Here is a 14598-nt window from a genome sequence, read left to right as displayed (position 1 = left end):
GCCCAATGCTTTTAGACAGATACTCAATAGCCTCCCTAGCAGACCACCACAAACTATTTGTAAAACACCGCTAATCTTTAGGGACCCAATCTTACAATACTTAAGCAACTGTCTAACTTTCTTTATGTGGGTAGTTTTATTAACCTCATTGGGACTACACATAAGTCAAGTTATACACACACACACACACACACTCATTCTTAAGTGTTTGCAGGATCAGAGCCTATTTCTATGCAGTACAGGTAATATTCACCTTTAAAATATACAAGTTGCCCAAAACAAATTATTAACATTCTTAAATGTTAGGGGGAGAGATTTTCAGGGGAACAAGTATAGTTGGGTGCCAAACTTCCCTTTGTACCTCTAGAAGTCATCCCTCTACTTCTGGACTTTTGCATATTCCCTTCTAGCTATGAAGTTTTTCCATAAGCATTGGTTCCGGGACATTTTTACTCAACTTTTTAAAGTTGTACACATGAAAAAAATCATGCTGTAGATACTGGAAATTACATTCAAAGCACAAGATTTTCTCTTTTAAACAAAAAGATTTACAAGATTTACACTACAGTCATTAATTTACTCTTTTAGGTAGATAAATATTTATACTACTTATAACTAATAATTACTGATTACGAGTTGCAAATACTATTAAAACCATTTATAAAATTCTAATGAGATGCAGCACGCCTTCTTCTGTGTTCTTTGCGTGGATTATTTACATAGTGCCTAAAAATGTGCTAGAAAGCAAGGAAGGAGACGATTTAGAGCTCATTTTTTTTTACTAATATATAAGGAAAAATAGAGTATCATAAATATACATTTATCTAGTTTCCTTTTTGCTTTGCCTGCTCCAGATACCTGCCTCGAACACAGCGCTGCATTAAATGAACACTATTTACACAAAATAATTCTGCTGATATTCCCAGATCTGAGCCTTCCTGCATTACTTCACCAATACCATCTTGCAACTGTCAAATGTGCCATGACTGAACCAGGGAGCGACACCTCCATGTGCAAACATCAGTTTGAGCTGCTACACCAGGGCAAACTTTCTGGCCCGAGGGCCACATCGGGATGTGAAACTGTATGGAGGGCCAGGTAGGGAAGGCTGTGCCCCCCAAATAGCCTGGCCCCCACTCCCCATTCACCCTGTCTCACTTCCCATCCCGACTGCCCCCCCTCCCGGGACCCCCACCCCAAACCGCCCCCGCCAGGATCCCACCCCCTATCCAACCCCTTCTGCTCCCTGTACCCTGACTGCCCTAACCTATCCACACCCCAACCCCCTGACAAGCCCCCCGGGATTCTCACACTCTATCCAAGCCCCCTGTTCCCTGACCGCCCCAGCACCTCTGCCCCATCCAAACGTGCCCTGCTCACTGTCTGCCCCCTGGAACACCACACCTCTACTCCCTGTCTGCCCCCCCCGGACCTGCTACCCAACCCACCCGCCGCTGCCACCGCCGCCCCCTTACCATGCCGCTCAAGCGGCAGGAGCTTGCAACCCCACTGCTGGTGTGGCTGCGGGGGAGGGGCCAGGGGCTAGCCTCCCCGGCCAGGAGCTCAGGGGCCAGGCAGGACAGTCCCACAGGCCAGATGTGGCTCATGGGCTATAGTTTGCCCACCTCTGTGCTATACCTTTCCCGCTTGCTCCCTGAAGTGACACCACAAAGTGGATATCCTCTGCCTACGTTTCCTGGTACTGCCTTTGAGAGTCACGAGAGAAGAGGAAGAGGGGAGGCAGTTTTCTGTGCATTTTGAAGGGATATCAGGGAGGTTTGAGTTTTTTTCCACCTGCTACTTCAGGAGCTGCTTTATGTGCTTCATATCTTTCTGGTATATTTTGGGCAGCCCATCTTAGAACAGTTTCTTCCTTTACAAATTGTGCTTGCCCTCCTGGGCTTAAAGGGGAACTTGTCTCCATCCCTATATTTTAATTTTTTTTTTTTCCCACAAGAAGCAAGACAAATGTAAAGGCCGTAACAGCATCTGTTGTTATAAGAGTCTAAAACGTGTTCCATGCTTTTTTCTCCTTTAAGAATCCAGTGAAAGATTCTACTTTGTGCTTCAGTCCCCACCATCTTCTCCCTTAGCTTATTACTGCAACAGAAGCACTCAGCCTGACTGATTAAAAAAAACAATCAAATTTCCTTAAAACCGGTGATTACATCTGATGCCAACTTTATTTAATTTGTATTTACAGCTGCGAATACTCTTGAAGGGTAATTTGATTCTTTATGCTAAACTAGATGCTGTCCTTACTAAAATGTCTCAAATGGAAAACTGATTTGAAGTAGTTGAGAAGAAACCTGAAAATAAGAAGAAAAAGCCTTTGGCTATGGAAACAGAACTAAATAGGCATCTTAAACAAGGATAACTCCTTGTTATATTGGAAAACAGGATCTAATTTCTCAATAGTAGTACAGCCTCTAATATCCATATATGGGACATGCTTTTGATATGCACCAGAGGCAGGGGAAAAAGAGTAATTAACTCAGTCTGATATTATTACACTATTAGCAAGAATTTGATTCTCCTCTCTAGAACGAAAGATACCTAATAAAAGTTTCAGAGTAGCAGCCGTGTTAGTCTGTATTCGCAAAAAGGAAAGGAGTACTTGTGGCACCTTAGAGACTAACAAATTTATTAGAGCATAAGCTTTCGTGAGCTCACGAAAGCTTATGCTCTAATAAATTTGTTAGTCTCTAAGGTGCCACAAGTATTCCTTTTCTTTTTGCTAATAAAAGTTCTGTACCTAAATCTTCCTAATCTGCTGGTATTAAAACTGTAGTGCTTATGTCTTCTCATGACAGAGCGCATGTGATGCAATTGGTCTGCAAAAAATTGAAACATTATGTATAATAAAAATATATGTATAACCAAAACAGTCTAAAGCTACCCATCCATGTCTGACGTGAAAAAAAAAAAAAAAAGTTCCTGCTGAAGCCAAAATTTGTTGCTTTTGCTTTAATTCAGAGGTGGGCAAACTACGGCCCGTGGGCCGGACCTACCCTCGAGCTCTCGGCCAGGGATGCTAGCCCCCAGCCTCTCCCCTGCTGTCCCCCCGTCCTGCACAGACTCAGCTCACCATGCCACCAGCGCTCTGGGTGGCAGTGCTGCGAGCTCCTGCTGGGCAGTGCAACTGTGAGAGTCACTGGCCTGCCCTTGTGCTCCAGACTGTGAGGCTGGCTCCAGTTGGGAGGCATGGCTGCCAGTCCTGGTGCTCTGAATAGCATGGTAATGAAGCAGGAGGACTGGATAGGCCCGAGTGTCCCAGGGGCTTATCGGGGCTGAAGTGTGGATAGGGATCAGGGCAGTCAGGGGACGGTAGGGTTGGATAGGGGGTGGTGTCCAGGGACAAGGAGCAGGCGGGGTTGGATAGGTCAGGGGTTCTGAGGGAGGCAGTCAGGGGGCGAGAAACGGGAGGGGGAAGATAGGGGGCCAGGGCCAGGCTGTTTGGGGAGGCACAGCCTTCCCTACCCGGCCCTCCATACAGTTTCGGAACCCCAATGGGCCCTCAAGCCTAAAAGTTTGCCCACCCCTGCTTAACTGCTTCAAGTCTGTTCTTGAATAAACTGAGGTTAGTCAAAGATCAAAGTGTTATTTATTTTTATTACGATAGGGAAAAACCTTTTGGCTTCTTAAATTAGGCATATGGGGATCCTGCCAATATTTGTTCATTGTGCTCAATTTTACAGATACAAGTAGTCCCACCAAAATCAGTGCGACAAATTTCATGCCTAGCAGTTTGCAGAATGAAGCCTTCGAGAAATGCACATGGAATTATAAGGGGAGGAGGACCAAACAAGACTATGATGGGATTACTCGCATGCATAAAGTTAAGCACATGAGTTTATGCTGTTTGCAGGATCAGGGCCTTAGCTTGTAAACTCTTTGGGACAGGGATCACAGCTTGCTCACTTTGTGAACATGACGTACATCTACAGTGCATTGCAAATATCTTTTAGCAATATATTTCATTTTTTAAATGCTGATTCAGGGTTACATTATTCCCAACTAAACTGTGCTACTGGGAAGCAACAAACAATAGTCATAAGGGTAGTCATATCAACCAAATTTCTGCTTTTGTCCCTAGAGAGCAAAATCCATTAAACATCACAGAGGGATTTTTTGTTTTTTTGAAACTGGAACAAACATCCCCTTTATTTAGGTAAGGAAAAATTTGGACTATATGTTAAACACCACAGAAATATCATACTGCCAGGAGTTTAACACATTTCTTCTTTGGTCCTCCTACCCCCACTGTACACTTTGTATTCTGTGTTGAAATTGAAATTAATATATTTGGAAATGTAAAAACATCCAAAAATATTTAAGTAAATGGCATTCTATTACTGTTTAACAGTGCGATTAATTACGATTATTTTTTTCCAACTAATGATGCTTGTCTTTGCAACCTGAATGTTCTTTGAATATAGGGGTGGTTTTGGTTTGGTTTTTCTGTGTTAATATATTGTTAGATTGGGTTAAAGGTGGACTCTTGGATAGGGAATGAATGTACATAGCACAACAAAAGGATATTAGGGCCAACACTCATTTAGGGGGTTCAGCTGATGTAATTACATTCAAATGATGAGGGAAGAGAGTTAAAAAAAGTGTATTGTTTATATGGGTCAGGTGTGAGCACAAGAGCAGTATTCATAAATCAAATGGTGTAATAGAAATTCTCCCTGAGATAAGGTTTCTAGTATATGTTAACTGTAGGCTTTCTCCAAAGACCACTGAAGTCATATGATCACACCTCTTAACTTTCTAATTTTATAATAGTATGTGTATATGCTGACAGAGGTGGGGGCAGAATGGTAATTAAAACATATTCTTAGGTAGTGGAATGAAATTGAGACAGTGGAACAGCTTGCAATGGAGACTTCAAAAGACAGCATTTGATGTCTCTGCACTGGGAAGTCTCTGCATTAAGCTCCGGATTTGACCCTAGCCCTGCTATGTGCTAATGGCATTGAAATTAATGCCAAAGAAATTTATTTGTTTGGTTGTGGGGGAGGGGGAAGGGAGAGGATGTGTTTTGTTGGTAGTCACTGACGAGGACCAGAAAAAAGATCATCCTCATCGACATCACGGTCTCCTTTGAAAACAGGACCCCGGCCTTCCGTGAATTCCGAGCTCGTAAGCTGGAAAAATATGCCCCCCCGGCCGACACCCTGAGAGCAAAGGGCTATGAGGTGCAGATGGATGCCCTGATTGTCGGAGCCCTGGGCACTTGGGACCCCTGCAACGAGCACGTGCTGCGGACCTGTGGGATCGGTCGATGGTACGCACGGCTCATCCGGCGCCTCATGGTCTCAGACACAATCCGATGGTCCAGGGACATCTACATCGAACACATCACCGGCCACTGACAGTACCAGGAGGTGTGAGCCGGTACAACATCGTGCATCAACCATGGGAAAGGGACAGAGATTATTTTTTTTTAATTGGACCATATGAACTGCAACCATAAACTCACTGAACATTAAATCTCACCAAATGAGGGTAGATCCATCCTTATCATCGTACCCGCTCATTATACTCCACACCTGAACATAGCCATTATATGGACAACATACCCCCATATCTCAATGTCTGTACTTTGACCCGTTAAACTTTTACCCCCAATCGGGGAGATAGCACATTATGTATTCCTTACGCCACCTGCTCCTAAATTGAACTTCGCATCCCTTGATAATCTGTACCTTATTCCCTGATAACCAGAAACTTCTATGCCTAAACTCTGTACTGTTTTCTTTTTACTTCAACATTATCTTAATAAAATTATTAAATCTGTTCTTCTAAAGGCTTGATTTGAACTACATTTAAATCTCATCTTCTTTATTGTATGCAAGGCCATGTAGAAGAAAGAACACTTCACACCTTCTGTTTTTTCCCCCTTTTTGAACTTAGTTATGCTAGTCTTAAGTCCTCCTAAGCAAGAAATACTTTACACTTGTTACCAAAAATGGATGGACAGCATGGATGTTTCTCTGCTTTTGTTCTGAGGCAAAAAAATAAATTTTCCAGTTTTTCTTTTTGTTTATGTATTTGTATTAGGCCTGTCAAGCGATTAAAAAAATTAATTGTGATTAATCGTATGATTAAAAAAAAAGCAGTTGCATGACTAATCGCACTGTTAAATAATAGAATACCATTTATTTAAAGATTTTTGGATGTTTTCTACATTTTCAAATATATTAATTTCAATTTCAACACAGAATACAACACATTTCCCCTTCCCACACACCAAGTTTGACCCCTTCTGCCCTATCCCCTCCAAACTGGCTATTCCAGCCCTGTCTCTTCCTCACCTGTGGCTCTTGTTCCAGGCCCTTTCTCCTTGCCTATCCAGTCCAAGTCTCCACCCCTCAGGGTTCACATCCTAGTCCCACTCTTCTTGCCCAGTCAGTCCTAGTCACCCTCCTCAGGCTCCTCATACAATCTAAATCTCTCTTCCCACCACACCCCTATTCTCTTCCCCCACTGTTTCTTAGTGACCGTCTCCTAGACCAACCTGTCCCAGTGTCCCCACTCCCCTTCAGCTTCTCATCCAATCTCCATGACCCCATCCGTACCACCAACCAGTTCCCAGAAGCGCATCCCCCACCACCTCCCAGTCTCCATACCCAACCAGTCCCAGTCTCCATTACCCCCGCTATTCTCAATCCCAGCTTCTCTCCTCACTCACTCCAGTTCCAGTTTTACCAAACAATTTGTCGCAATTTACTCCTTATCTTCCCCCCTGTACAGCCTTTGTTCTCTCTGCATTCAAATCAGACTGCTTCCTCCTCCATGCTGTCTGGGTGCTAACTGGGGGGACGGGTCCCAATGAGTACAGGAGAGAAGCTTCCTGCTCTGATTTTCAGTGTCCAGCAGCACCTAGGCCCAGAGCAGCCATTAGAGGGAGTACCGTACTTAGCCTGAATAGCCCTGGGCTGGAACATGCTCAGTCACTCTGTAAGGATGACTAGGGCCCAACCAAAGTCATGGCCATGAAAAACACCTCACGGACTGTGAAATCTGGTCTTTTGTATGCTTTTACCTTATACTGTACAGATTTCACAGGGAGACCAGCATTTCTCAATTGGGGGTCCTGACCCAAAAATGAGTTGCTGGGTGGGGTGGGGGTGTCGCAGTATTGCCACCCTTACTTCTGCGCTGTCTTCAGAGCTGAGCGGCCAGACAGTGGTGACTGTTGGCCAGGTGCCCAGGTCTGAAGACAGCACCCTGCCTAAAGCAGCACAGAAGTTAGGGTGGCAAGACCATACTATGCCATCCTTACTTCTGCGCTGCTGCTGGTGGTGGCTCTGCCTTCAGCACTGGGCTCCCGGCCAGCAGCCACCACTCTCCGTCCGCCCAGCTCTGACAGCAGTGCCACCGCCACAGCAGTGCAGAAGTAAGGGTAGCTGTACCACAACTCCCCCCACCCCCAACTCCTTTTTGGGTCAGGATCCCTACAATTACAACACCGTGACGTTTCAGAATTAAATAGCTGAAATCATGAAATTTATGATTTTTAAAATCCTATGACCATGAAATTGACCAAAATGGACCATGAATTTGGTAGGGCCTTTAAGGATGACAAATGCACACTCCTGTCACCTACAGTAGTCTTGAGGTGATGGAGAATGCTCAGTCAGTCTGTGGGGACTGGTACCCGCACTAGGAGCTGAGAGAGGCTCAAACATGCTCAGTGAGGATGGAATCTTCTGGGATTTTAGCTGCTAATATCAAACTACCGAGCATGTGAGAGTTGCTATTTTCCAAAGGCTTATAACTAGATCAAATGTAGCTAGATTTTCACAAGGATGGCAAATTCACAACCCTAGCAAAAAACCCCATCCTCTCCAGCCCAACTTCAAGTCCCTGCTCCAAAGCCTGAAGGTGCTAGAGCTTTTCAAAGAACAGGTCACCAGAATATAATGGGGTAAAACCCCCTCATTTTATCCTAGACTGGTTCAGCCATTTTTGAGAATAATTCGGCTGAAATTTTCCAAAACTCAGACTGAGGCAAATATCCAGCATGGAAAATTTCAGCTTGAAAGATCTGGTTGCTTGAAGTAACTGAAAACACGGTCTTATAATAGGAAGTGTTGGGCAATCTTAATAGGCAATGATACCAACCACACCTACCATGTAAGCACTCATCTCAAGCTTTTTTTAAATTCACATTTCAGAACCTTTTGGAGCATTCATCTGTTCTCCCTTCACTAACAATTTGCACTTTGAAGTTCAAATTTAAAACCAGGACTTTTAAAAAATATCCCATATTAAAAATGTATATAATAATTAGGGCTGTAGATGAATCGCAGTTAACTCACACGATTAACTCAAAAAAATTAATCGCAGTTTTAATCGCATTGTTAAACAATAGAATACCAATTGAAATTTATTAAATATTTTGGATGTTTTACTACATTTTCATATATATTGTATTCTGTATTGTAATTGAAATCAAAGTGTGTATTGTTTTTATTATAAATATTTGTACTGTAAAAATGATAAACAAAAGAAATAGTATTTTTCAATTCACCTCATAGAAGTACCATAGTGCAATCTCTGTGAGAGCGCAACTTACAAATGTAGATTTTTTTGTTGTTACATAATTGCACTCAAAAGCAAAACAAAGTCCACCCAGTCTACTTCTTGTTCAACCAATTGCTAAGACAAAGAAGTCTTTTTACATTTACAGGAGATAATGGGGCCCTCTTCTTATTTACATCACCCAGAAAGTGAGAAAAGGCATTTGCACGGCACTTTTCTAACTGGCATTGCAAGGTATTTACGTGCCAGATATGCTAAACATTCATATGCCCCTTCATGCTTCGGCCACCATTCCAGAGGACATGCTTCCATGCTGATGAAGCTTGTTAAAAAATAACACATTAATTAAATTTGTGACTGAACTCCTTGGGGGGAACTGTATGTCCCCTGCGCTGTTTTACCCACATTCTGCTATATATTTCATGTTATAGTAGTCTATGATGACCTAGTACATGTTGATCATTTTAAGAACACTTTCTCTGCAGATTTGACAAAACGCAAAGAAGGTACCAATGCTGCAGCTATCTTTAGAAATCTCACACTCAACCCAAGGTTTAAGAATCTGAAGTGCCTTCCAAAATCTGAGCAGGACGATGCGTGGAGCATGCTTTCAGAGAGCAACATTTCAATGCTGAAACTACAGAATCCGAACTACTGAAAAAGAATATCAACCTTCCTCTGGTGGCATCTGACTCAGATAGTGAAAAGAAACTTGCGTCGGTCTGCACTGCTTTGGATTGTTATCAAGCAGAACCCGTCATCAGCATGGACGCATGACCCCTGGAATGGTGATTGAAGCATGAAGCGACATATGAATCTTTAGCGCATCTGGCATGTAAATGTTGCCGGCTACAACAGAGCCATGAGAACGCCTGTTCTCACTTTTAGGTGACATTGTAAACAAGAAGTGGGCAGCATTATCTTCTGCAAATGTAAACAAACTCATTTGTCTGAGCGATTGGCTGAACAAGTAGTAGGAATGAGTGGACTTGCAGTCTAAAATTTTACACTGTTTTATTTTTGAATGTAGCTTTTTTATACATAATTCTACCTTTGTAAATTCAACTTTCATGATTAAGAAATTGCACTACAGTGCTTGTATTATGTCAATTGAAAAATACTATTTCTTATTTTTACAGTGTAAATACTTGTAATCAAAAATATAGAGTGAGCACTGTATTCTGCGTTGTAATTGAAATCCGTGTATTTGAAAACGTAGAAAAAAATCCAAACATATTTAAATAAATGGTGTTCTATTATTAACAGCGCGATTAATTGAGATTCATTTTTTTAATCGCTTGACAGTCCTAATGATAATCTTTAAAAAAAAAAAAATCAAAAAAATCACACTTTTTATAAAGGCATACTAACATGTCCAGTAGTGCCATTGTAAAAATATTTTCTGGGGTTGAAGACAGAGGTCTTTTCTGAGGTCTTTAGTCTTATACTGCCTAGCATCTTAAAAACAAATGTATATTTCTAAAACAACACATACAGTGATATGGCATTTTTATTTTGTTTTTGAGGAGATTAAATATAGTACATGCTGAAATATGTAAAACTTTTCCTTTACCTGTGATTTTTTGACATTGTGTGGCCCTCTGCAGTTAAAAACAAAAAGGAGAAGAGTCGGAACAATCTTAGAACAGTGTAAGTTATTTTGCAAGACACTTATTTACTTTGCTTGTTTATTTATAAGGGCCCTGATTCTGTAAAGTACTATTCAACCTCAATTCCCAACAGCTTTTGGTTGCAGTCTAAGAGGTTATTGACCTACAAAGCACTGAATAGCCCTAGGATCATCTTACCTGAAGCACCACCTTGCTTTCTCACACCATAATGCTACCGTTGAAAGACACACAAACTGCAGATACCTTGGTATATGAGAGAGCTAAGGAGAGAGCATTCTCCTTTGGGTCCCCCGAGACTAAAAATTCACTCTTCTTTCCTTTAATCTGCCCAGTTCAAAAAAATCCAGATTCGTTGACCTTCAAGACACTCCACACAGCCCACCTTTTAGAACAGGCATTTGGGAGAAGACTGAAGGTTTGGTTTCTTACGAATGTTTGTAATATACATTTGCTGAGGAGGCCAATATTTGTTTTTTGGAGTGGCGCAGGAAGAGGGGAAAAGGAAATATATACAATACAATTTCCACAACAATAAGGGAAGAAGAGAATTGAGCTTGGCATGCGCACACTTAGGCTATGTCTACATGAGACATTTTACAGCAGCAGAGCTATACCGATGCAGCTGCGCCGCTGTAAGATTTCGTGTAGCTGCTCTAGGCTGGTGGGAGAGAGTTCTCTCGTCGGCATAATTAAACCATGTCCAATGAGCGGCAGTAGCTATGTCAGCGGGAGAAGTTCTCCCACCAATATAATGCTGTGCACGCTACCACTTATGCCAGCGAAATTTATGTCGCTCAAGATGTTTTTTTCTCACCCCTAAACGACAAGTTTTGCAGACGTAAGTGGTAGTATAGACACAGCCTTAGAGACAACTCAGATAGCTAAGACCTTGTCATTACTTTAGTTCAATCTCTACAATACAATGCATGTAAATAATAGTAGAGGTGGGACAATTGGGGGCCCCAGGGCAGAACTTGGCCAACTGCTGTCATTTTACCTCAAGTATATTTTAAAGTCAACAGTGATATGCTGAAGAGATACAAGAGTATTGTTAAAAGACCTTCAAGCTGTATTCTCTTAGCAATATTTTTTTTGGCTGCTGAGCTTATTAGCACTATGAAATGGAGAACTATTTCTCTTGGATTGTATCTCACAAATATTCTTTGGAACAGCAAGGTTAAATTAAGGAAATCATACCATGGAAGAGAGTTATTAAATACCTTATGTAGTTTTTTCTTCCATTCATTAATGTTTTTTTCTGACATATCACCCCATAGCTGTGGTCCTAGACATAACAAAACAGAAATTACTACAAACATTTTGCATGCATTATAGTATATGTCTATGTTGAATAACCTCTCTGTATTTAGGGAGTGTGTTAGGCAGTGAAAATGTCATCAAAACCAAACTACACCTGCAGGGCATTTACGCTGTGTGTTGGCCAGCAATTTATATGAAAATGACTTCTTTAATGCAGTTCTATGTTTGAGATGAACTTGAATAAAGTCCATAAATTCAAAGTTAGTTTCCTTAATGACACAACTCAGCTCCATTGCATGTTATGGCCCTGAACCTACAAATACTTAAGTAAGCAGCTAACTTTGTACGTGATTAGTCCCATTAAATGCACCAAGCCTATGTGGAGTGTACAGCAGCTCACATGTGTAAGTCTTTGCAGTAATGGGACCTATATGTAGTGTTTCATATTAAGTGTAAATAGATGTTACAAAAACCAGACGCATTACACCAGACACAGCCACTGGAAATTCAAGCAAGCGGCAAAAATGCAAACACACAAAAAAATCCAACCCTAAACCTTAACTCCTGAAAACATATTTAATTATATTAAGATTGTAAAAGCCTTTAAAAACACACCCTAAATTCTGGACCTAGGACTACATAATAGTTGGTATTTTTGTAGCATTTTACATATGTCTACAGTAGTTAAGTTAACCCTGGTAAGGCACTTATAGGTATCAATCGTCATTTGACAGGTAGGAAGCTACAGCAGAGCAGTTCTTGGCTCCAAGTAACATATTCAAACCATTAGACCACAATGCCTATTACATTGCAGACCATACGACATTTTAGACCGATCTCACCCTTTTATGTTCAAATCTCCTCATATACACGTAACCCTTCTGATGGATGACAACTTTTATGAATCCTTGGAAAAACATGACTTCCCCCAATCTCAGTACAGTAATAAAATTAACCATGTGCTCTCACAGTGAAGAAAAAGTCTTAAGATTACAATCTATTCCATCCAATGAGATGCTGCAAAACATTCACATCACAACAGCTTTTACATAACAGCTTCTGAGTTCTCCCCTTCATTCTATTTTCTCACTTACATTCTTTCCTTTAAACTCCTCTTCTACCCTAACGTTTGTTCCTTGCAACTCACTATAGTAGAGCCCCAATAACTTTTTTTTGCCTAAATAATGACTAAAATTGTAACTTGCTTTTACCCTTCACCCATTGCTACATATGGACATGGACCCTGAGCCTGTAAAAATGATCCATGTGTTGCATTTTACATATGGCTTCGATGGGACAACTCCCATGGGTAAAATACAGCAGATAGTTTTTTTAGGATCTGGGCCACAGAGTGAATTATTTTTGCCAGACATTATCCAGTCCTATTTGTGTAAATCTGTACACTGTCGTAAGTCTGAAAAAAAAAAAAAATTAAAAGACTGTTATTTTAAGGAATTCTTACCAATGGGTGTATCATAAGTCAATGATTCCATAGAGACAAGTATATCATCTTCAAAGGGATAATTGTACTATTAAAAAAAAAAAAAGAAAACCGACCATTTTAACAATTAGATTTGTTAAACGTTTAACAGCAGAGGTTTTACATGAAGGTCAACGATTTTCATAAGCTTGGTTTAGATTGAAAAACACACACAGAGACTTTCACTTTCAAACATTTTAAAAAAAGAAAAGGAGGACTTGGGGCACCTTAGAGACCAACACATTTATTAGAGCCTAAGCTTTCCTGAGCTACAGCTCACTTCATCGGATGCATTTTAAACATTTTAAAGTGTGCAATCTGACCACACCCACTTTTACAGGAGATGAAATACGTTTTTAAAGGAAATAAATACTGCTGTCCCAGGGCATAAAGCGAACCCTAACTGAAAGGTGGTGCGAAGTAAATGTGCACCAGGGACAAGCTATCCCGTAACTGTCCCTTACAGGGCTTCTTCCACTTTCTTCTGATGTAATTGGCTTTGGCCGCTGATAGACCGGGGGTGTGACTCGGGGGCTGCTGCTCTGATCCCGCAGGGCAACCCAGTCTAGAGGGGGCTGGCAGGACGAGAAAAAGGCATTTGCCACCATCACGGTGGAAATGCGATTACCAAGAAAACCGAGGCTCTTGTCGAAGATGCACCCCAGGCACATTTTTAAAGTTTATAGACAAAGAGGGAGAGCAAACAAAACCCCCTGCGGCGTTTCCGTCCCCCAGGCGCGGGAGCCGGCCCCGCCCCGCTCAGCCACGGGGCCGCCGCCGGCTTGTTCCCGGTCACGTCGCTGCCGCCCACAACGCCCCTGAACGGGGAACTGAGGCGCAACCTTCCTAAAACCAAGCCCGAGCCCCAAGTAAGAGGCCCCGGCCCCGGCCCCGGCCCGGCCCGGCCCGTGCGCTCCCTAGACGTCGCGGGGGGCGGGGGGGGGGCCAGCAGCGCCTTTGCAAAGTGGCCCAGTCCCGGGCGGCTGACGGGACTGGCGACAGCAGCAGGAGCCTCAGTTTAGGCGCAACTTGCCCGCGTGCGGCCGCGCGTGAAGGCCAAACGCCGCCAGCCCGGGCTGCCGCTTGCGATGCAGGAGGGCGGCGGGGCCTGGGGACTGTGGCCGCGGACGGAGCAGCGTCGCTGGCGGGCCGCCCGTTAGCAGCCACGGCCGGCGAGTCGCCGCCCCGGGGCCCGGGCCGCGCGACTCCCGGCCGGGCCGTGACCGGAGCCGGGGTCACCCCGGCATAACGACAGGGAGCGGCTACGGTGCCGGAGCCCCGCCCCCAGCCTCACCTTCGCTATGATCCGCTGCAGGGAGTCCACGAAGCGCGCGTTGCTGCGGCGCAGTCTCTCCGCCAGCTCCTCCATGGCGGGACGCCCCCGCCCCGCGGCCCCGGTGGGGATTCGGCGCCCCCTCTCGCCGATTCAAACTTCGCGCCGCCTTCCGCAGCCCCTGCCCACCCGATTGGCGGGGGGCCGTGTCACTTTCTTCGCAACAGCCAATCAGTGGTCGCGGAGCCAACGTTTCTCCTTTCGGTTGGCTAGCGTATTCGGAATGCCTCGCCTTTTTCTTATTTTGTCCCACCCATCTCCTTTTCAGAGCTCTCTCATTGGACGCTGGGCTCGGAAAGGCTGAGGATTGGCAAAAAGGCCTCTGTTCTACCTCGGGTTTC

General features: G+C 43.3%; 1 protein-coding gene across 7 annotated transcripts in view; it reads right to left on the bottom strand.

The window, feature by feature from the left end:
- Positions 1–14376, bottom strand: part of LOC119845736 (Holliday junction recognition protein) — a 43062-nt gene extending 28686 nt beyond the window's left edge. For 2 of the 7 annotated variants that reach the window (XM_038378458.2, XM_043510621.1), the window contains exons 1-4: positions 14219–14376; positions 12907–12973; positions 11405–11469; positions 10127–10154 (exon numbers count right to left, since the gene is read on the bottom strand). In XM_038378458.2, the coding sequence (XP_038234386.1) occupies positions 10127–10154; positions 11405–11469; positions 12907–12973; positions 14219–14293 (235 nt within the window). In that variant the 5' untranslated portion in view covers positions 14294–14376. Of the gene's footprint in view, positions 1–10126; positions 10155–11404; positions 11470–12906; positions 12974–13328; positions 13552–13957; positions 14165–14218 lie in introns of those variants that run through there. The other 5 variants (XM_043510585.1, XM_043510592.1, XM_038378449.1 and 2 more) reach the window with 4 other exon arrangements.
- Positions 14377–14598: the final 222 nt, after the last annotated feature.

Source organism: Dermochelys coriacea, chromosome 1 (genome assembly GCF_009764565.3).
Source record: "Dermochelys coriacea isolate rDerCor1 chromosome 1, rDerCor1.pri.v4, whole genome shotgun sequence".
Taxonomy (NCBI): Eukaryota; Metazoa; Chordata; order Testudines; family Dermochelyidae; genus Dermochelys; species Dermochelys coriacea.
This window is presented reverse-complemented; position numbering and strand designations above follow the sequence as displayed.